Source organism: Chenopodium album, chromosome 14, assembly GCF_948465745.1.
Source record: "Chenopodium album chromosome 14, dcCheAlbu1.1, whole genome shotgun sequence".
Classification (NCBI taxonomy): domain Eukaryota; kingdom Viridiplantae; phylum Streptophyta; class Magnoliopsida; order Caryophyllales; family Amaranthaceae; genus Chenopodium; species Chenopodium album.
The window spans coordinates 3447215-3471722 of record NC_137847.1 but is presented as its reverse complement, the minus strand read 5'-3'; the positions used below and the strand labels follow the sequence as shown (position 1 = coordinate 3471722).

The 24508-nt window shown below is 34.4% G+C and overlaps 3 protein-coding genes across 3 annotated transcripts; 2 read left to right on the top strand and 1 right to left on the bottom strand.

The window, feature by feature from the left end:
* The first annotated feature begins 612 nt into the window (after window positions 1-612).
* On the top strand, window positions 613-11314 carry LOC145579721 (F-box protein CPR1-like). The gene is made up of 3 exons (XM_081636954.1): window positions 613-1428; window positions 2307-2481; window positions 11139-11314. The coding sequence occupies exons 1-3, from the start codon at window positions 613-615 to the stop codon at window positions 11312-11314; spliced, it is 1167 nt and encodes a 388-aa protein (XP_081493080.1).
* Window positions 11315-11772: 458 nt separating this feature from the next.
* On the top strand, window positions 11773-19613 carry LOC145578593 (subtilisin-like protease SBT6.1). Its single transcript, XM_081635892.1, has 10 exons — window positions 11773-12538; window positions 13198-13326; window positions 13460-13612; window positions 14785-14901; window positions 15852-16036; window positions 16217-16480; window positions 16601-17669; window positions 18430-18927; window positions 19013-19073; window positions 19326-19613. The coding sequence occupies exons 1-10, from the start codon at window positions 11987-11989 to the stop codon at window positions 19415-19417; spliced, it is 3120 nt and encodes a 1039-aa protein (XP_081492018.1). The 5' UTR covers window positions 11773-11986; the 3' UTR covers window positions 19418-19613.
* Window positions 19614-20101: 488 nt separating this feature from the next.
* LOC145578592 (ras-related protein Rab7A) lies at window positions 20102-23488 on the bottom strand. Its single transcript, XM_081635891.1, has 7 exons — window positions 23290-23488; window positions 23146-23172; window positions 22793-22892; window positions 21284-21430; window positions 21117-21197; window positions 20729-20874; window positions 20102-20343 (listed from the first exon to the last, which is right to left on the bottom strand). The coding sequence occupies exons 1-7, from the start codon at window positions 23340-23342 to the stop codon at window positions 20274-20276; spliced, it is 624 nt and encodes a 207-aa protein (XP_081492017.1). The 5' UTR covers window positions 23343-23488; the 3' UTR covers window positions 20102-20273.
* Window positions 23489-24508: the final 1020 nt, after the last annotated feature.

Sequence of the window (24508 nt, the reverse complement as noted above, 5' to 3'; positions counted from 1 at the left end):
TTTATTGGGTTTCAAATTTCTTAAAAAAAATTATCGCGACGTACCGATTTTGTACTGTTCGACGAGCCTTTGGCGAGCGTCTAAGGTTGTATTTCTGGTATTTTGTCGTTATCCATAAGACCTAACGAATTTGATTTTGCAAAATTTAAAAAATATGTTTGATTTTGAAACTCACGGTGGTTGGGGTGGTTGTTCGATGAGCATTAGTGGTCGTTGACCACTAGAGAGAACGATAAAAAGTTTTGTGTATATTAAAAGTGTGAAATTGAGGTAAAATTAATTATTTTTATAATCGTTATTATAAGGATAAATACGTAATTTTATTTTATTTTGCGGGCGTTAGTTAGATATTTGAGGGCGATATTTAACAACCCTTTTTTTCTTTCTAGGGTTCTTCAAAACAATAATATTTATTTTAAACACAAAAAAAAAAAAAAAAAAAATAAATAAAATTGGTTGTCACCTCCGCTAGTCCGCTACCCTCAAATTCCCAACCTTTCTCTTTTATCAATTCATATTACCATATCAAATTCTTCATTCATATCATCATATGCCAATTTGCAGACCTAGGGTTTGTCAAATATAAACCCTAAACCTTTAAAATTTTCAACAATGGAGAAGAGAGAGAACATTAATAATCCTACCTCAATTATTAGTCAACTTCCGTTGGATTTGGGATCAAATATCCTCTCAAGACTTCCAATCAAAGACATAATTCGTTGTCGTTGCATTTGCAAGCATTGGATTGATGATATCATCAACCACCCCAATTTCATCGGTTTACACACTCACCAACTTCTCCAAAGTAACAAGACAAATCCCTCCATTATCCTTTTTTGTCCTCGATCATCTCGTTTGTACTCCTTGGATTACCATTCCCCTGTCAACAAGGCAACTCGCCTTTCTAACTTTCCAATGGTTAATCAACGACTCATTGGTTCTTGCCACGGATTGCTATGTTTTCAGAAAATAAACAATGTCGATTCTTCTCTTCAACACTATAAATGTAGACAGTTTTCGCTTTATAACCCGGTAACAGGCGCTGTTAACATGTTACCGCCATTGTTTCCAAAGAATGAGGGCAGCCACATTATGGCCGGGTTTGGATATGATAGCGTGAATTATGATTATAAAATCTTATGTTTCGTATATAGCTATCCTTTTCCGAAGCAGGCTGAATATTATATTTATTGTTTGAAGAGCAATTCATGGAAATTAATCACTAAACCGGGTTTTGTTTCAAAGATTCCTTCTTCTTCATTTATGGTTTACTCTAATAACGCCTTGTATTGGATAGCTCGTACTAACACATATGATATCCTGCCAAGTATAACTAGTTTCGATCTTGGAAGGGAGGAATGTCGCGATGTACCATACCCTGATCGGGTTGGTTATAATACATGGGTATTAGCTGATATAAGTAGGGATGTCAGTGGGGCGGGTCAAGTAGGAGACCCGCCCCATCCCCGCCCCAGTAGGGCGGGGATGGGTCTCAGTTTGGCGGGTGGTGGGGCGGGGATGGGGATAAAAACCATACCCGCCATGGGTGATGGGGCGGGGGTGGATTTTAAGTTGTACCCGCCCCATCCCCGCCCCGCCCCACCTGCCCCACTTCATACCCGCCCCATCCCCACCTCATACCCACATCTATATATCTTTTAAAGCAAAATTACATACTTTTATACTATTTATAAAATAATTACGTGAAATACAATATTAATTATAATACTTTGTATGACACTTATATTATAACACAAAAATGTGTGTAGAATGTTTTATTTTATAATTCGTATTAATTATGTAAGATTGTTTATTTGAGATACAGAGATTAGGTGGATCTTGGATGGGGATTAGGCGGGTCTTTGGTGGGGATAAGGTAGGGATGGATATCCAAGTGGGGGGTGGGGCGGGGATGGTTTTGGAGTTGTACCCGGTGGGGCGGGGATGGGGATGAAAATTGGACCCGCCGCGGGGATGGGGATGGGGATGGGGATGGGGATGGGGATGAAAATATTAGGTGGGGATGGGGATGGGAAGGCCAACATCCGCCCCGCCCCGCCCCATTGACATCCCTAGATATAAGGGGTCGCTTGCATTTCGTAAATTGTTTGAATGATGACATGATGCATGCATGGGTTATGACGGACTATGGTGTGAATCAAACTTGGGAGGATATAATTGGCATCCGACTTCGCCACGGTGTTGTTGAAAACCAAACCTATAGGGAGTGGGGTTTACCATTCAATAAACCATTACCAAACGAAGTCCCCTCATATTTTCCGCCATTGCCTCTTGCTTATTCACAGGACGGACAACAAGTCCTTGTGAGTATAGGTCGAAATGTTGTGGTTTTCCTTCAATGTCATGTGCGTAGTGGAAAATTCAAGGAGCTCAACATATGTGGTTTGCCGGATGATTGGAAAAATGGATATGTAGCGATGCCATGGTTTGGTTCCCTTGTTGCCCCTTCTTCAAGCTCGTGTAATTAATTTTAGTTTTATCCTTTATCTTTGTCTACTAATTTGTTAATGAATTTTGTTTTTAGATTTTGATGTGATTTAACAGCCAAATGAATTTATTTAAGGTTTTTGATTTACAATCTTGCAACTGACACTTTTACCATTGTATTGCATTTGGCACCAAGGTCAGCAACACCGATAAGGTTAGGTTTGGCTATGATTGTATTAGTCATGATTCTAAAATCTTATGCTTAGTTTATTACCGTGACTGCCTGAGATATGTCTAATCTTAAAGTATACCTAATGAATTGTTAAGTATTACTTATAAGTATTTAAAGACATTGTTTCATATTAGATTATTAGTTAAAATTTGCATCAACATATGTGTTCAGAAAAAACGTAACACTACATTTCGCTACACTTTTTAGGTTGAAGAAGCAAAGGTAAAAATTGAGGTCTAAACCGTAATTGACATTATATTTGGCTACACTTTTTAGGCTGACAAGGCAAAGGTAAAACTTAAGTCACATGGTCTCTCATCTTTCTTAACGACAAGGTGCACAAAGTGGATTCAATTTTCCCCTCAAAAAAAAAAGTGGATTCAATTTTGGAAGATATTAGCTACGGAGTACTGTTTTTATTTCTCTAATTTGATTGTGATGTCTGCTATGCAATCCGTTGAAATAGTATGGACTGTATGGTTTAACAATCTTTTTTCCTTTTTTTTTTTCTTACCTCCGTTAAATATTAGCAGTAACTATGAAATACTTTATATCTCATAAATATTAAGTAATATTTCAAAATTGCAACTAATACTTAACAGGGTAATAATCTTTCTTAACGACAAAGTGGATTCAATTTAGGAAGATATTAGCTACGAGTACTTTTTATTTTTCTAATTTGACTGTGATGTCATTAACTCATTATGCAATCAAGTAAAGCAGTACTGGTATATAGTTTGACAATTTTATTTTTTTCTTTTTTCATTTTTACTAAGTAGGATCAACTAAAATTTTAAGATTTATACATTGGTATATTGTTTTAAATATAATATACTACTTAAATATTTAAACATGAAAATGCATAAATCTATTATTAATTAAAAGACCAAATAATTTCAGTTACTTATGCAACTTGTTTTACAAAATAATTAATATTTTATAGATTTTTTATATAAAATATTTTATATATATCTCTCAAATAATACCCCAAAGTTGCAACTAAAAAAAATCGAAAGTAATATATAGTATAGATATTTAACAAGTGAACAATTCTTTTAGTCTCATTTATTGTAATAACCCAGAATATTATTCGAGTAGATAACTAGTTACATTAAAAAATAAAAAATAAAAAGATATAGAGTACCTTTAACATTTTCAAATAGACCACATACAAAATATAACAACGGCCTAAATAATATAGTGGACTATATAGTATATACACTCTTCGTTTTAGAATAATTAACATATATGACCATCTTTTACTGCTATTATTTAAAAGTAAAATTTTATTAAAAACTTAATATTCCAATAACATACATTAAAATAAATCAACAACTTATATTAAAGTTTTATTTTATATCATAACAGTAAATATGGTCAAAGTTAATTAAATAAAAGTCAAATGTGTCGATTATTTTAAAATGAAGAGAGTATAAAACAATGCTAACATTTTCAAATACTCCAATACAATATAACATTAGTGATCAGTCTAGATAAAGCAATAGAGAAGCATTATTCTATGTAAACACTTACTAGTTACAACAGTTTTAAACAAAGTTAGCACGTTGGTTGTTGCTAATTAAATTGTTAAACAGCAGCATGAACATCTTCGTTCTCATCTTGCATATCGTTGTTGGGCGCAATGAGAAACAAACAGGCAGTCAAAAATCGATGGAGGCGGACTACGAAACCGAAAATAAAGCTGCGGAAGAAGAAAGGCCAAATAGAGAGAATGACGATGCAAGGATGAATGTACAGAAAAATAGGGGTTGGACAGAGTAGTGAGAATATCAGAACGCCCGTCAGGAGATACGAATATCCATTTCGATAATCGATACGTAAGAGGATCAAGAGCCCACCATCATTGTCCTCTGGTACGACAGTTAGGCACATTTGGAAGGAAACAAACAGGAAGATGAGAAATATAAGGGAAATTAGCAGGAAAGGTTTAAGTAGATTTTGTGGGTAATTATTCATATGATTGGAGAATAATTGGCTGAAATAAGGTCTTAAGAAATAATTAATGAAAGGTAAAAATATCCATTTCATTTCATAGAAACAAGACTGCAGATTAAAAGGAGATAAGTTGATAATAGGGAGAGCATTGGAGGACAAAGACGAGGTATGAGCGAAAAAATAAAAATGGAGAGAGAGTAAGATGAAGAGGAAAGGGTAAATGCAAAGAAAAACAGGGGTAGGACTGAGTAGAGAGAATATGAAGGAACAAGTTAAGGGAATAGACCATCCAGTTCGATGGCAGATGAGTAAGTGGATGACAAAGCGGCGGTGTTCGTCGATGGAGAACAAGGTTATCAAGGACGATGAGAGAAAAAGAAGCAGCAGCATGAGAAGAAGAAGGGTATTGGAAAGGGTTAAACAAGTGTAATCTGAGAAGAAAAGATGGAATTGTGGTCGAACAAATAAGTTGATCAAAACTAAAAGGATCCATCTCAACTCATATTGATAACTCATTGAGGCAATCTATCGTTTCTCTGAATTTGGAGTTTGTGACTTGGTGGTAGTGAAAATGTGAGGGAAACGCGGTAGTTATGGATGGACTTTGTAAAGTATTCCCTCCGTCCTTATATTACATTCCTACTTCTCTTTATTATATGAAAATTAAAATAAATGCTAAAAGTTAAAATGTAATTTAGGGACAGAGAGAATAGTAAAATTACGATCATAGATAAAATTAAGACTGATGCAATTTAAATTAATAAAATAAGGAATGATGTCAAAAGAGTTCCTAACTTTAATAAAATGCAAAGAACGAATGTGAGATGTAAAAAAAGTTTCAAAAACAATACGGAGTAAAAGAATTAAGAGCAAGGCAAAAAGCAAAATCTGGCCCCACGTATATCTCAACATGTTTTTTACTCTGTCTTTAACAGTAATTTGACTACTAATCATGCCAAAAAAAAATTCAGCTTTAATTCTACAACTTTTCCAAAATCCATTCAATTTTTAGCTTCAATACAAGTTGAGACTTTGATTTTGCAATCGATAGGAGTGCACCTAGACGCATAGGTATATGTATTTGGCATGGATATACTTTTTCCGTTTTGTATTAGCTAAAACAGTAGGCTTGTTCATAGTTTTAGAAAATTATAGTATAAGCTATTGTTAGTAAGAGATAGAAATAAATATAAATAAATAAATTTTTTTTAAAAAAAAGTAGTATTGATGGAGTTTGTAGAAAAGAGAAATAATAAAATATTTGTGAAACTGGTGGGGGGTTCCACCGTCCTCCGACTGTTGAAGCGTGGAAAGACGTCTCACATTTAGCTTCAAAATTCTAATTATAGAAATTAAATTGATAAATGAATCACCCTATTTTGAAAATTCGGGGTTTTTAGTTAAAATAACAAAGACAAAATCGGGTTTTTACATTACTGTTTTGTCAAATTTGAGCTCAATTCGATTCCTTAGACTCCATATAAATGCAAGTGATGAACACTGCATATTGCGTGTTGATGGCAAAATTGATTCAACTGCATATTGATCCAGACTGATAATCAAGATTCAAATCCAGGTAAAACAAAACTTTCAAAAAAATGCAAGAAAGAAAGAAAAAAAAAACTTAGAAAAAATGCATGGATCCAAAAGTTGACAAAACAAGAAAGTTGGCCAAGCAAAAAAAGTTTTGATTCATATCGGGTTATTGACAAAACTTTCTTGCTTGGCCAACTTTCTAAGAAAAAAAAACTTAGAAAAAATGCATGGATCCAAAAGTTGACTTACCAAGTCCCAACTTAGATAAGGTGAGACCTATTAAAGAACTCCAACTCAAAAAATAGTGGAAAACAAAAGGTTGGGAAAAGTTTGAAAGTCGTTAGTTGTCTGTAAAGGTAGTTTTTTTTTTCTTTTTTCTTTTACGTAATAAGCCGAAAGGTAGTCTTAGGGCCTGTTCTGATTGACTGAATTGAGCTGAACTAAATTGAACTGAATATTTTATGTGAGAAGGAAATTAAGAACTGAACTGAAAATAATCTGAATAGAACATACCCTTAAGTTGGGGACTTGGTGCAAAAAAATAAAAATTTCATACTTGCCTTGCTATTTTGTTGCTTTTGCCTTCAGTCATGTGACTCCCGTCGAATCTACAAACAAAATCTTTGTTAAGAGGGCAAACATATAATACCTCACTACATAATTTTAGGTTAGATCGTAAGAGACTCCAATAGGCAATAGTCTAATTTTTACTTTGAATTATCTTTACCTCACCAAAAATCTTTCAAGTTACAAGACTTGTGTACTCAATTTCGTAGTGTGTGTGACCATGTTTATTTATAAAAATAATCTTTAACGTATGCACAGTTTTCACTGCTTGTATATACGTTTACGTTTAACATCAAGCATTCAAGCATAACTTCAAATAACATGAAAACTAACTCCAATGAACAGAAACACCAAAAAATAAAAGGGTGATGTAATGTTCATTAATTACAATTTATGTTTATTATAGTTTTAGTTTTATGTTCTCTAAAGTTCGGTTTGATGTTCAATGTATGCTCTGGCCATACACCTCCAATCCCCAATTAAAAAGAATGGAAATTGGGAAATTTGCCTTTTCCATTTAAAAGCAAACAACCTAAAAAAAAGATAAAGAACCCTAGTAGCTCTTTCCCCTCAAGCTCGTTAGCTGCCCTTTTTCTCCAGTCTTGCAAGATTCAATCCCCAATTTCTTCTGTCCCCTATCCTATAGGCACCATAAAAAAAATATGTATCCTTTGTCTGCGTGACTACGTTCCATTTAGTTTTTTCTAGCGTCCTCTTTCCCTTCTTCCTTTAATTTCCTCCACAAAACACCAAACACAAAACCTTTTTTCTTTTATAACAAGAATTAAAGCTTGTTGCTCATTTTCATGCTAGGGTAAGCTTCGCATAGTATAATCACTTTCTTCGATTTTTATTACTTGCATTATATACATATTTGGTACTATACTATATTCAATTTTTGCTTGTGTTTACCCACAAAATATCCTATCCATTCTTGCTCATAAGTAATAACAACCATTATTATTATCAACCGTGTCTCTCTCTCTTATTTGTTTGTCACATGGTGAAATTTGACATTCTTCACAATTTCACATTATTGTACTCTTTTTTTAAAAAAATAAAAAATATTGTGTCTATATCAAACGTTACTTAAAAAAAAATTAAGGCCCTGTTCAGTTCACCATATTTTTGCTGAACTGAAATTATGTTTACTAAAATGAAATTATTTTTGCTGAACTTAAATTATTTTTATTGAACTGAAATTATTTTTACTGATTTTCTATTATATTTCTTCTTTCACTTCACTGATTTTTACCGAATTAAAATTATATGGGATACCTTGGTTTCCTAAACAAATAGGGATCATCCTTTATTATTAGAACGACATTGAAAATTATGTACTCCATATATCTCAAGTATATAAATATAGGAAATTTTTATTTTAATTACCCTTAAAAAGCACACTTTTCCTTTTAACTACCTTGTTTATTATTATTATTTTTTATTTTAAACCTTTACAATACAAAATCTTTTTATTTTGCTACCATGTATGACGTCTCCCATTATAGTTTGCATATCCATTCATCCCCTAACGTCTCCCGTTACGTTTTCTTTAGTGACACCATTAGATATTCTCAAGTTGCGTGTCAAAATTATTTCGTTAAGTTTTTGAGTGTCATTTTGGCCTTAATGATCCAAATTGAGCTCGAAATTACAAAAATAAAAAAATAAAAATAAAAAATAAATAAAATCAATAACTCGTTTTGCATGTTAAAAAATGTTTGAATTTGAATATTGACATATTTTAATCAAAAGAATTACTCGGTTAAAGTTTTGTGGGTTATTTTAGCCCATAAAGATCCAAATTGAGCTCAAACCCCTACCCACTATTCTAGCTTCTCGCAGATTCGTTTTTGATGGATGCGCGACGATGAAAAAAATGAAGCAAATCGCCCGAAGAAGACGAAGTAGATCGACGAAGAAGACAAAGCAAATCGACAAAGAAGACGAAGTAGATTGAGGAAGAAGCTAATGGAAATAGAAATCGATTTGGATTCTCAAGTCTGGACTCAATGTGAGTCTGTCCAACACAAATTTTTTTCCTATTAATTTAAGTACATACATGTTATCATGTGATATATGTTGTCGGATTAGTCATAATATGTACTTTAATAAATGGAAATTTCCGTCCATTTGACACCATTGTAGATTTATTTTTCCATTTGATACCCAATTTTTAGTTTTACTCCACATGCTACCATTGTAATTTTGGCTTATTCTTTACTATAGCATCTCGTTAAATGTAACATTAGTTTGGGGCGATTGTGGTCTTTCATTTCTAATTTTGACTACAAATTTTGATCCTTTAAGGTCATAATGACTCTCAAAACTTTAATCAAACATTTTTTTTGGAACGAAACAAATCAAAATATACAAATTGAGACATTTTTCTTGCACATAAACAGCGACATTTTCAAGTTTTTTTTTTTTTTTTTTTGGCTAATTTGACCTCAAACTTGAACCTTAGGGTCCCTAAGGGCTAAAAAACTTTATAAAACTTTAACCGAACAATTTTAATGACACCCAAATCAAAAAATACATAATATATATTTGATGGAATGCTACAATAGAGAATAAATTGAAAGTATAATAGTACCATTTGGAATAAGACTAAAAATTGGCTTGGGTACCATGTGAAAAAGCACAAAATACAATGGTACCAAGTGGAAAATCCCTTAATAAATCAATTTTCTTATAACTTTTTTTTACTAAATGTCTAATTAAACAAATTGATGATCAAAGTTATGTTTCAACAAATATACAGACTCAAGTGATACATTTAAAATAAAAAATAGAGAGATTACTCTTATAAATCAATGTGGTCACACCATGTAACAAAGCACACACAAGCACACAAGTACTTTACAACACAATAAAACAAATCTTTTACAAAAATAATACTTGTATTATTTTTTTTGCATATTCCATATTATTACTTAGTAATTATATTTATAATTAAGGTAAAATGATTTATCTTTCCTAAAAAAATATTGACAATTATAAACTAAAGAATATATTCTTAACATAAGTGACATGTTCTACAATGGGGATAAATTTGTTTTATATTTTTGAACTACTTTTTTTTAAAGGAAGATGGGAAACTTTTATTCAACAGCAAAGAAAAATTAACTAAGATTGATTTTTCCCCTACTTTTGTTTTAGTTATGTCTTAGAATATACAATTATCAAATCAACATCTCATACTTTTCTTCTACATCTTATTAGAATCTATTTTGAAATAACACCACTATTTAAAAAATTGATATTTATGCACTACATTTTGAAACGATTCTAATAAGATGTTGGTACGTCCTTAATTTTTTTATATTTTCTTTTACATTTTTTTTTGGAGAAAATCTTCTTTGAGTAAAGTTTAACAAGGTAAAAAACAAAAAGAAAAAAAAATGACTAAAATGGAAATAATCTGAATTGTAGAAATTCCAATTAATTATGGTCTCAATCTTTAATTTTAAAAAAAACCATGTCAATGAATTAAATAAATTAGTTTTGATAATTACCTTGAATAAAGTTAAAAATTATAATTTTTTTCCAATCAAATCATCTTGATAATCAATTACTATGTAATAATCATGAATCAATAACTCAAATTTATTGATTAATGACTATAAATTTTTATTCAATATATTTCCAAAATATAATATTAAATATATAGATATTTAATTAGAGTTCATAATAGGATGAAAGTTTAATAAAGAAATATACGTCATCACAAAGATGTAGAATAATTATTAGATTTGCATAATTTTGAATAAATAATAGAATGATTTTAATAGTGCGTAAAAGGAAATCTTTTCACGGGGTTAGATACCTAGTTTTAAAATTTTCATTTAAAAATAACACTATAACTTTATCATATTGAAATGCATAAAAATATCATACAATCAAATGCATAACTTCTAAGTGCATAATTAGCTTATAGGCTTTTTTATGTTTATGTTTCATTTTACTAAATAGTTTGGTAGTATAGTTAGTTCACACTATTTTAAGATAATTTTTTTTACACTAATTAAAATAGTATTAAATTGGTAATAATACTGAAAATTACTGTACATGGCACGAGATGTAACCTAATGTACGGCTATATCCGAGTATCTTTCCTAGTGCAATAAGGCCTATTGGAGAATTGGTTGTCTTGTTTAGATGTTTATTAATGAGGAAATACAAGTTAGATAAACTTTGTATGCAAATCAGGGGGTATTAATGCCATTTTAGTTATTTAATTGGGAGTATTTTTGTATTCCCACCCACCTTCTTCCTCCAAGCCAGTAAACCTGCACACCAATGATACCACCGCATGTGGCGGTTCAAAATGCCGCTGCGATGGTAAGGCTTTTCCTAAGGGGTTGATATGACCCTAATTTACACCGTTTGCTACTAGGGTGTTTTTTTGTTACCGCCGCGAAGCGGCATTGGACTATGATGATGATGGACGCGAAGATGTTGGTGGTTGTTATGGGTTGTGAGTCTGTGATGGGGATGGCGGCTGAGAAGAAGATGGTGGTGATGGTTGTAATGGTGATGGATGCGAAGATAGAAATAATGGTTCGTGGTTGATCGGTGATGGTGATGGTGATTGAGATCTACTTTTTTCTTTTTCTTTTTTGATTTTTTTTATAAAATGCACAATATTACAAAAATGCCACCTGATATACATTTGATGTAGAGGTGATCAAGTTGAGCCTGGCTCGATTTTGGGAGGGCTTTGGACAATTTTTTCCGGCTAGACCTGAACCGATTTTCTTAAAATTTTGGTGGGCTTGGGAAATCAATTTTATGTAATTTTAGTTGTTTTTTTTGGCTCGGTCTGAAATTGGTCAAAAAAGCCTACCTGGCCCGTCTAGTTTGGGCACACATTTTCCGACTCAAAGTTTGACCCAGCCCAGCCCAATAATTGGGCATATTTTTTGACCCCAGCCTGGCCCAAACTCGTCCCGCCCATTAATCACCTCTAATTTGATGTATATAAGGCTGATTAATCGGGCTTCCTCTTTATCAACTGGTGAAGGCTGAAAAATATTTCCTGATTCGTAAGCAAATAGAGCAGTACAGACGTACAGTACACAAACTTCACTTCCTAGTTCGCTAGTATGCCAGTAATCCGCAGATTAAAGTAAACATCTCATCTTTATCTCTTCCTCCTTTCATTTTACTCTCTCTTCAATGGTGGAACTTTCCCGCCAAATAAATCCTCCATAGCAGCAACCATTTTACATCTCCAAATCCGCCATGATCAAACCTCAAAGTTCCGCTTCTTTCCTTTTCTCTCTCCTCATTCTCTTCTCCTCTTCTCTTCATTCCCCCTTTCTCGATGACGGAACCCTAACCCTAATTCACCGTCCTAAGCCGGATTCCTCAAATTCGCGAAGAAACTACATCGTCCGATTCTTCAATTACAAGGACGCCGATGTTCACCGAAGTTACCTCCGTCGTAGCATCAAATCCGACGGCTGGGACTGGATCGAGCGCCGGAATCCTGCGGCGAAGTTTCCGACTGATTTCGGCGTCGTTTCGATTGAGGAATCGGTGGAAATGGCGGTGATCGGAGAAATTAAGGGTTTGAATAGGGTGAAGGATGTATCCGTGGATTTTAGCTACTCGAGGAGTTTGCTTGAGGAGGAGAAATTGGAGAGAGAGAGTGTTTTTTGCGATGTGAAGAAGCGGCCTGGGAAGATATTTACCAAAATGTCCTTTGAGGCTGAGGAAGAAGTTGTTGGAGGTCACTGGAGCTCGCTGAGCAACCAGACGATCAATTGGAGGCGCCGGAATCTTCTCAAAAAGGTCAGCTGATGATAATAAGTTTGTAATTGTTTTTGATAGATTAGAAATCTGTATATTTATCAATTGGTACATTGAATTTTTCTAGCATGTGAATGTTGATGGATAATCTTATCAATGAATCAATGATGGATTGATGATATCAATATCAACTCAAGATATACTAGTATGTATTGACATCTTACTTTGATTTTGATATCAATTAAGGCTAATGCTTTGCTATCTTTGTCTGAAATTTGTGAATCTTTCTGAACTTGATGGAATTTTACTGAGCTGGTGAGAGTAAATGTAATGGAAAGTTTCTGAAAAGAGTAGGACTGGCATTGAATTTGAGAGGTTCGATTATGATAGTGTTGAAATCAATGGGAATATATTGAAAAATTATTTCAATACCTTCTAATGTTTGGAAATGTGTCAATTGAGTTTATGTCAGTGTCATGGATAGCTTGAGAAATGTATTGAGAATTTGAGATATTGGTGGATTTGAATTTGTTGGAAACCAGTTTTGGCAGTTTGTGTTCTTTGCTTAAGCAAAACCATAAGCTGTTCTTTGTGCCTGTGAAAGAACTAAATATCTTTTGGTATAAGATTTAAACATGGAGATTTTGTGCATTGTATTTGTGACTTGGTTGCTGATTATTTTTGTTCTATTTCTGATGCAGAGTTCTCAAGTGACCTCTCTCTTTGGCGCTGATGTTTTATGGGCCAAGGGCTACACAGGTGCTAAAGTAAAAATGGCAATCTTTGATACTGGAATTAGGGCAAATCACCCTCATTTTCGCAATATTAAGGTATACTATATTCCTAATAGATGGATTGTAAGTATAAAATGTTATTTTAGTCATGGAGGTGATATTGTTATGACCTAAAGAATGAAATTTGAATACTGTAAAGCAGTAGTCTGATGTTTTGAGTGGTTTGCAGGAGCGAACTAATTGGACGAACGAAAACACTTTAAATGACAATCTTGGACATGGGACATTTGTTGCTGGAGTTATAGCTGGCCAAGAGTCAGAGTGCCCTGGATTTGCTCCAGATACTGAAATTTATGCTTTTCGTGTATTTACTGATGCACAGGTAATCCATGTTTTACTACAGGAGAGAAAAAATTGATAATACTACTATTGCTAGACTTGCAAGCCTTCTTCTTCCCTCAAGTTAAAAATTTGTATATAACTGGAATTTTTAACCTATATAGTTTATACATTATACTGCTCTCTTGTTCTTGGACTTTTTCCTAATACAAAGTATATTGATTCAATGGTAAATCTTAAAAGGTGCTGTGATACTTGTGCTTTCTCATTGAATGGATCATTTCATCATCAGCTTCAATTAGAGGAAAAGTTATACTGTGCTTGGCTGCGGTGACCGAAAGAGCTTTAATAAAGGAGAATAAAATGTATAGAGAGAAGAAGCTATAACAATCAACAAATTTGGTCATCTTTAAAAGTGACATTTCTTAGTTTAGTGAATTGGCATTTTTCCTTTTTAGAGAGTTCCAGATTTTTTTTGTTACACGACTCTTCCTAGTCCTTTGCCCTTGTAAAGAAGAAGCTGGTATAGCCTATTAGATTACATGGGAGTGGACTAGTGGAGAATAAATACTTAGTCTTGAATCTTTGATTGGTTTGAGCTAGATACAAAGTTTCTGTGGATGTGATGAAAGTTTTTATTTGATAGGCTTCTAAGAATACTGATCCTTAGTCATACTCAAATGAACACAGAACATAGAAAATAAGAAGAAAAATGCAAACTGATCAAGGTAAGGTATCAATGTATGTAGCCATAATCAAGGTGTAAAAGCTAACCAACTCTCAAGAAGTTGACACTCTCCTTCCCTACAAATCAATCACCACTTGTCTGAACATTCCTACTCCCTAGCCTATGTGTACATTCCTCTATTCCTTATATTGGTACCAAAACTAGTGTGGCTTCCTCACTACTATAAACCTGTAACTAACTTCTTTCTTGTTTCCATAATTTCCCTTGTCACAAACTCAAGAGAATTCTTTTCCCATTCCCACTTGCTTCCTTCTTGCATATTGTTGGGGGGTTGGGGGCCTGGATTGATTCTCTGCATTGGCCACATATTTTTTTGAGTCAATTGATAATAAGCTGACTAAAGATGGAGCTTTATCAAAATCATGCTAATTACATCTCTCTTTTTATATTCTCCCCCTCTGGAATGTTCACTTCAAGTAGCATGCTATCAGCAATTTTGTGATAATCTTTTATTCAGCTTATTGCAGGTGTCATACACATCATGGTTCCTTGATGCATTCAACTACGCCATTGCAACTAATATGGATGTGCTAAATCTGAGTATTGGTGGTCCTGATCACTTGGACCTTCCATTTGTGGAGAAGGTATGTTGGTTAACGGTTTCTTTTCACATAAATTGTGGTATCTTATTGCAGTATCAAAATCTTATATATAAGTGCATATTCGTCTACAGAACAGGAGTTTCGTTGTTGGGGGGGGGGGGGGGGGGGGTTACAAAGTGTTTCAGATTTTCACCTCCCATTTTTAGTGTATATGTATTATTATTTTTATGTCGAGACTTACATGATACCAAAAAAAAAAAGAAAAAGAAAAAGAAAAAAATTACATTTCCTTTTAGCTTTCACAATTAGAAAATTGATCTGATACTCCATTATTTTTTACTTGCTTCTATTTTCCCTTGTTATTTAAGGTGTCTAAACTTAATTTATGTACCTTATTATAGCGTGTTAGCATCTTAGTTGCTGATGGTTAAGTGGTGGCATATATAATATAGTTCTTTTACATGATGCCTAATAACCCTTTCCGGTGCTACTATTGGTTGTTACATCTTTGCTTTGATTGCACTAGAATCGTTGATAACATCTCTATGGCGGAGACAATTGATAGTCTCATAGTAATGCTGGAAAGTAGGCTATTTTATCCGATGACCTCCCTTTAAAAAGCTTCATGTCTGTTGTATAGTGATCATAAGGCTTCCTATGGCTCACTCGCCTAAAAATGTTATATTTTTCTTAAGGTCCGTGAATGTTGATTTGGTTGATTCATTATATAACATGTACACAGCGTAGAGTTATCATTTTAATTATAAGGTAGATGCTACTATATAAATAACTATGGGTAAAACTCACAAGTGAAGGAATGGGGGTGGGGGAAAGGGGAAAACCTGAGAATTGAATGTATTATTTAATTATAGTGTTTAGGTTTTGATGATTGTTTCTTGTAACCCTTACTTCATGCATGTTTTGATGCTAAGTGGTTCTTGTATACTGTTGGAAGATGACTGAGGCTTTGGAAACTTTTTCATATTGTTTAGGTTTGGGAACTAACAGCTAACAACATAATCATGGTGTCTGCAATTGGAAATGATGGACCACTCTATGGTACACTGAACAACCCAGCTGATCAAAGTGATGTCATTGGAGTTGGTGGTATAGACTATACTGATCACATTGCATCATTTTCTTCACGTGGCATGAGCACATGGGAGATTCCACATGGGTAATAGTTTAATTGTTTTCTGTATGATTTTTTGCTTATAATAAGTACATCTTTGTAAACTTCAGCTAATGCAGCTATATAGTTAATAACAATGGAAGAGACCTTAATCATCTTTTCAGCAAATTGTGCATACAGTGTATTTGATATTCTATATTGAGTTATGGATTTATATGTGATCAGATATGGCCGTGTGAAGCCAGATGTTGTCGCTTATGGACGTGACATTTTGGGATCAAAAATCAGTACAGGGTGCAAAACTTTGTCAGGCACAAGTGTTGCAAGTCCCGTGGTTGCTGGAGTGGTGTGCTTGCTAGTCAGTATCATTCCAGAGAGCAACAGAAAACGTACCCTGAATCCTGCAAGCATGAAGCAAGCACTGGTTGAAGGAGCTGCGAGGCTCTCTGGTCCTAATATGTATGAACAGGGTGCTGGGAGAGTTGACCTGTGAGTTACTTAATTTGTGCATACTTCTCTTCATGGTCTGAAAAATACACTAACTTTGTTTTCACAAATGCTGACGCCTTGCTTGTTACAATTGCAATCAATTGCTGATTATGGTGTCAGGTTAGAATCATATGAAATCTTAAAGAATTACAAACCACGGGCAAGCATCTTTCCTAGTGTGCTGGATTTTATGGATTGCCCTTATTCATGGCCTTTTTGTCGTCAACCTCTCTATGCTGGTGCCATGCCTGTTATATTTAATGCTACTATTCTGAATGGTATGGGAGTGATTGGCTATGTTTATGAGTCACCAAACTGGCATCCATTTAACGAGGAAGGCAATCTGCTTAGCATCCATTTTACATATTCAGAGGTTGTATGGCCATGGACTGGCTATTTGGCACTCCATGTCCAGATTAAGGAAGAAGGTGCACAGTTTCATGGAGTGATTGAAGGTAACGTGACTGTTAAGATCCGAAGTCCACCTGTTCAAGGTGAGAAAGAAGTACGAACTAGCATATGTGTTCTCAGGTTGAGATTGAAAGTTGTTCCAACTCCTGCAAGATCCAAAAGGATCCTGTGGGATCAATTTCACAACATCAAATATCCACCTGGCTATATACCGAGAGATTCATTGGATGTCCGCAATGATATCCTAGATTGGCATGGGGATCACCCCCACACAAATTTCCATACTATGTTCAACATGTTGAGTGATGCCGGATACTATGTTGAGACCCTTGGTTCTCCACTTACATGTTTTGATGCTCGCCAGTATGGGACCCTCCTGCTTGTTGATCTTGAAGATGAATACTTTGAAGAAGAGATAATTAAGTTGAGGGAAGATATTCTGAACACTGGATTGGGCTTGGCTGTGTTTGCTGAGTGGTATAATGTTGAGACAATGGTTAAAATGAGATTTTTTGATGATAACACAAGGAGCTGGTGGACCCCTGTTACTGGTGGTGCAAATGTTCCTGCACTGAATGACCTTTTGGCCCCATTTGGGATTGCATTTGGTGATAAGATCCTTAATGGTGATTTTTCGATTAATGGTGAACAAAGTAGGTATGCATCAGGAACCAACATACTAAGGTTTCCAGCTGGTGGATATGTTCACAGTTTTCCTTTCATAGATAGGTCAGATGGGGGAGCTACTCAGAATGTGCTATCATCCGGTCTGATGAAGGTAATTGGTATCCTATTTTATAGTCATTCAACTAGAGTTAATAATTTTTATTTTATTTTTTATTTTTTTGAAACCGCTAGAGTTAATAATATATGCTTAGATGTTGATTGCTTATTTTTATTTATTGGAGTAATTTTTATTTTGCCAATGGATCAGGGGTTGGGAAAGACTGCCCAGTGCCCACATTCTTTATCAATCAATCAATCAATCAATCAAAGCCTTAATCCCAAAAGTGGGGTCGGCTAACATGAACCAAATTTGATTATTCCGTGTAGTCATCAACATAAATCTTTCTCCTCCATCCCTTACGATCCAAAACTTCATCCTCACGTAAATCCATGCACTTCATATCCTTCCTCACTCCTTCCAACCAAGTCATCTTTGGTCTCCCTCTTCCTCGTTTAATCCCTCCATGGTCCCACTCTTCCACTCTTCGCACCGGTGCACCCTCGGGTCTCCGTCTTACATGTCCAAACCAACGCAGACGATTTTCCCTTAATTTATTCTTTATCATTCTTTATCATTCAAAATTTAACATTGACCTTTTAGTCTTTCCTTTCAAGAAAAAAAATAAAATAAAATAAATGGAAATGCCTAAATCAAACAATCCTTTTATAATTTCCCCATTTTGGTGAGTGGGATGATTTTCTATTTTGCTGGCTGGTTGACTGGGATCACCTGCTAATAGTTTAAGCAGTTAAGCTCCTTTGACATGTCAAGTAGGTCTATCTTGCTAACATCTTTATCTTAATTCTTGTAGGAAAATTCACCTATTCTTGGTTTTCTGGAGGCTGGTGAAGGCCGGATATCAGTTTATGGAGATTCAAATTGTCTTGACAGTAGCCATATGGTTACTAATTGCTTTTGGCTGCTTAAAAAAATAGTAGAGTTCACCAGTAGTAATATCAGGGATCCAATTCTTTTCTCAGATTCTGTTAGACAGGGTGCATCCTTGTATATAGATGATAAGCAATTGCCATCACGAAGGACTGACGTGAATTTCTCAGCCTATTCCGCTGTCATGGGGAAGGAATTGATGTGCCGGACTGACTCCAGGTTTGAAGCGGTAGGAACTAAAGGTTATAATATGCAAGTTAGGGGAAGAAACAGAATACTTCCTGGTTACCATGCTATTGATATGGGCAGAAGTTCAAATTCCAGTTTTGAGGGCTCAGGTCTGAAAGTCCACCGTATAGTTCCCCAGAAAACTGGTGATTCTTTAAGTAACAAGTATTTTGGCCTCTTTTACACGGATGAGGTAAGGAACTGATGCTGCACATATAATTTGCTGTTTCATAAGCTATTTAGTACCTCATATATGATTTTTTTGATGATTTATACAGCTTGACATGCCTGTGCTGGTTGCTAGTCATTGGCTTGTACCTGCAATAATCGCCACTTCTGGTTAGTATTGTATTCTTGATGAAATTTCTTTTATGTCATGATTATTTTTTTCATCTCTGAAAACATTATCCCTATTTTGCCACCTAATCTCCTTCCAACTTTATTTAATTATTTTGCCGTATGGTTTTGTGGTCTCATCCAGTAGTCAACATGTTCGAGGTTTTTACATCTGATTGAATCTTGCACATCTAGTTTTCAACCCTAAATTTTATTACAACCTGTGGATGTCTTATTATTTATGTGCTTTTGTAGGATTCTTGCTTGTTTTGAGCTTTTGGCGAATCCGACAAAAGCGGCGGCGACGGAGGAAAGGTTCAAGCTCTGGTAGATATCCAAATGTGTAGTATAATTGGCGGAAAAGTTTTGTAGCAAAGATCGTAGTTCTTAAGATTGAAGTACAATTAGTTTTTAGGATCTGTATTTGAAACTGAAATTTAGATTAGTCTTTTTCTTACTCTTATAGCTTTTGGGTAGATCGAACTTAAATACATTGTAGGCTCCAAAAATTACACAAGTAAAAAGATCTTTGTTGTACTGTTACTGTCATGTTGGTAGTTAAGTTTCTATATAGTAACTCAGTAACTGCAGTCACATATAAAGATCCAACTTATGGAACATTGTTGGCTCTCAAAAAAATCACGCTGAGTTAGAATTTATTTTTCTCCGACTGTAATTGCCAGCAACCGTTAAATCTGTATACAGTTGCTCGATTTTGCCAGATATGAATGTGATCTACGGTGCATGCTGCTGTGCAGGCTACAGTGAATTCAAGGAATATGGATTTTGGATAGGTGAGTAAGTAGTATTATCACCAGAAACTATTTGCCAAAAATCTCTTCATGCCCTGCCAAGAATCAAGGAAAGCAAGCAGATTAAGGAAACCCGGTTCAATTATATTATACAGACTACGGAGTAGTAAAATTTAGACCCTAGGTCAAGACTTTATGCCATTGTTTGCAGTTGGAATAACTTTGGTGTGAACATAAACATGATCCCATTGCAACCAGGATATATCTCCACAATCAACATCAAACGACAAAGAATTATTAATAATAATGAGAAAACAAGTACAGGTTGATAATCCAATTCCTCCTCGATTCTCCATTATGATGTGTGTACATTCACAGACAAACTTGTCAAAATTGTAAACAATGGAACAATTCAGGATTTAAGGCAATTCTTTTACACGGCAACAGATTCTTAACATTCACAGGCTGAAGAACTTTGAGATTGTGCTCTGTTCGTCATATCAATGGTGTCAGGAACATACCTATAACATGGTTAATAGATCAAACAATTAGAATCCCTTTGAAGTAATATATAGGTGTAGCAATGGAAAGAAATAACTCCAAAGATGTTTAAGGATTCATCAAAATATAGTATGGAGCTGAATGAATGCTCCCTCCATCGATATATATATGCTCCAAATACATTTAACATGGTTTGGGTGGAGTTCATAAAAGGTAAATTAGTGGAACCATATACAATTGATACGAGTAAGTAGATGGGGTCACATGGCTATCAAGGAAATGGAGCATTCTTTCAAGGACACCCATAAAAGAAATCCATATAGGGACGATGGGAGTGGTCCGTTTCCGTGCTCAAACATAATCAGACAATACAAGCCAAAGGAAAATCACTTAATGGAAACTCACATTTCTTCTTCAGGTTCATTCTTTATGGCATTTTTAGCTATGCACATGAAAGCCTCTTCAACATTTGTACCATCTTTGGCCGAGGTTTCAAAATAAGGAATATTCCCCTTGCTCATGCACCAAGCTTTTGCCTTCTTTTCTGAGACCTGTTTTATTTGGAGATATACATGAGCTCATATGATTACTGGCAATTTATTTTTGACCAAAAAAAAAAAAACAGGGTAGGTACAGCATACAAGTAACAAGTATTAACTCCTTTTACATTGACCCAAAGACTTCAGACTAGTTCTACTTGATGTACATTATCATCATAGGAAATGATTCTTATAATGTCCAAGATATCAAATTGGAGAAAAGCCATTTATTTTTAAGATTTAAGAAAATTTACCACTCTGCCGCTTCCACCATCAACATCTATCTTGTTCCCCAGCAAAATAAATGGGAAGTTATCTGGATCACTTGGGCTCGCCTATCAAACAAAAAGAGTAAAACTCAGTGTAGTTACCTCCCTTGAAGTGTTCCAAGTATTTAGGACAAACTTGAAAGAACACATACCTGTAATAAAAACTCCTCCCTCCACCGATTGAGGTTCTCGAAAGACTTCGTGACATTAACATCATAAGTAAGAACACAACAATCTGCACCACGGTAAAAAGCAACACCTAGACTCTGAAACCTTTCCTGTCCAGCTGTATCCCAAATCTGCAATTCGGCCAAACAACATTCACCTTAATTTAGAGTATTGCGGGACAAATTTTTCAGTATAGAAGAGACAACAAGCAAACAGCTGCTGATGGATACACAGGATACATGAATTACAACATTTTAGACCATCTTTCTCTACCATTTTCCGTATGTTCTTTGTTTTACAGAGGGTACATCACAAGCTCGCTGATAGGTAAGCTACCGTTATGGCGTTATGCGTCTGGGAAAAAAAATTTCAACAACAAAGTCTCTACCGTCAACCGTTTTTTAGGTTAAATTTCATTATCTCATCCTATTTCGTTATCTCATCCTATTTAACTGCATCATTAATATGCAAATCAGAGCTCTAAACCCCTTTAGTACATTCAATCCATGGATACAGGGTGACAGAGAAAGGTCATCTTTATCTTTCTCAATGCCATAGATAGAACAAAGTGATCACAATTCACCAATACGATAAGAAAAGGATCATTGGATCAATCTCTAGATATAAGAACGAGAAAACGCATACGAGAGAATCTCTTATTTTAAATATCTAAATGATCCAAAAGGAGGTTTCTGCACAGCTATAAAGCTACATTTGATGGGTGAAACTTAGTAAGCACAATAAAGAATATATATAAAGGAAGAACAGTAGGAGAAGCAAAGCTCCCACGACCAATCATTCCCACTGAATCTTTTCATAAAAATCCAACATAATGGTTATGAAGGATGCAGCAAATTGTTTCCATCACCATATGAGTGGGGTTAGGAGAACAAGTGTCTACTCTAGGTCCATGAGACAGAAATGAAAGATGGATGACAACATAAAGAGCACAGATGCAGTCTGTTGAATAATTAGTATTTAAGCCATTGGCTCACATCCTTCAAAATGTATTCAGATTTCTGTAGAATCGAACACGTAACATGATTTTGGGATACCCTAAGTCCCAACTTCTTCATGCCAATGAAGGCAGACATGCTCATACATCAGTATAAAAGCTGCATAAACTTATCATCTTTGCACTCTGAATTGAAGGCAAGGAAATTTCCTCTATCTTATTTTATTTTTTTATTTCGAAGAAAAGGTTCCAAAAAATGCACAAGTTACCCCCATGCTTTGAAACATGCACCATGTATTGACATAATCTACGAAGCTCAGGCGAGTGAGGAAAGCTTCCAGCTTCATACAATTACACTTCTTCCATACAATTACACTTCTTCAAATTAAAATTATAACCAAATTCCCAAATTCTTAAAGATCTCAACACTAAACATGCATTTAACATAACACAGCAATTGAAGGCAAATTCACTCGCAAAAACGAAGTAATTAACGAATGCAAACTGCGAAAAGGATGAGTCATAAACATGATCATACCTGTAATGTGAAAAGCCTATCTTCAAATTGAAGTTCTTTAGTCAAGAAATCAGCTCCAATTGTTGCTTTATACTGGTTACTGAACTTCTTATTAACAAATCTGAATTTTATCAAATTTAAGGCAAAACCCCAAATTTCTAATTCCAACTATTATACATCATACATTAAAAACACATTCCACAAAATTGATTAAAATAGGTCAGCAATAAATTTAGAAAATGGGGCATGCAATAAAATTAAATTAAAAAGGGTAATCACTAGAATTGGCAAAAAAAAAAAAAAAAAAAAAACCAATAGACACCAAAAAAGGTGGTCAAAAATATAGAGAAAGCATAATTCAATTCAAAGGATACTGATTCATAAGTGAAGTCTTCCCAACTCTGTAAAATCATCATCAAATATTCAAAAAGATTAAAAATTTAAAATCAACCCATCAAAATTCATCAAATTCCAAAAGTAATTAAAAATCAAGGAGAGAGAAAGAGGATTAAGATTACCCGCTATCACCAAGGATGATGATTTTAAGGAGCTTTCGACGACGCGATGCCATTGACCTTGGATTTGAGAGAACCCCTTTTGGATTTCTGTTAGAAAGGAGGAGAGAGAAAAAAAAGGGGAAAATGGGAGAATTGAGGAAGAAGAAGAAGTAGACGAAGAAAAGGAATATGCAAGCTAAGGGATTCGTTGTCTTGTTACAGAAACTATTGCAATTTGCAGCTGTAATTTTGCTACTTAGCGACCAGTCTTTTTACGGAATACATGTTTAAAAGTCTAATACGTACTTGTACTCGTATTTGCTTATTTCATAAATGATTAGAATGGACTATACTATTCGTGTACGGAGTACCCAGATCATATTTTATTTTACGGATTGGTGTATAAGAGTTCAAGTTTGAGTTTGTGATTGGTATCTAAAGCTGGACTTGTTAAATCTATAAGAGATGTCGGGGGGTCTTTCTTCTTAACTTAAAAAAAAAAAAAAATCTAAAACATGAGATTATTATTTTCTTAAGTTTATTCAAACTAGATTAAATCAAATGGACTAAAGCATAGTATATATATATATATATATATATATATATATATATATATATATATATATATATATATATATATATATATATATATATATATTTTACGTTTCTCCATTTTTCTTGGCGTACTTCTCCATTTCAGAATAATTGATATAGTTTGACCTTTTTCACTATTTATATACATTAATCATTGTGATTGGGTTTTCAAATGAACCATAGTATGAAAAAACTATAATCAAAAGAAGGTAATCAATTGGACTAAAGCATAGCCTTTTTATTTGTTTTCAAACGAAGGTAATCAAATGGACCAAACAAACAAAGGTTATCAAATTGACTAAAGCGTAGCCTTTATAGTTTTTTCATCACCAAAAGTATACATTATTAGGGTCATATTACTCATAATATGTTGTGTTTGGAACCATATACAAGTATTCAACCATTAGTTCGTTATATAGTGGCCTTGAGTTAATGGAAGGAGGAACCTATATAACTAGCTATATGATATTTTAAAGGTGGAGTAGACGATTCCAACCACCTAAATGACCTCTCAAAGACTCGTGGGGTCTAAAAGCCACAAAATGCCTAATTGATACCCAGAAGGCCAAAACCATCTCATTAATGGATTAAGCATTTGGGCCACCTCTTGTTATCATGTCTTAAGATGCCTTTGCCCTTGTATTGC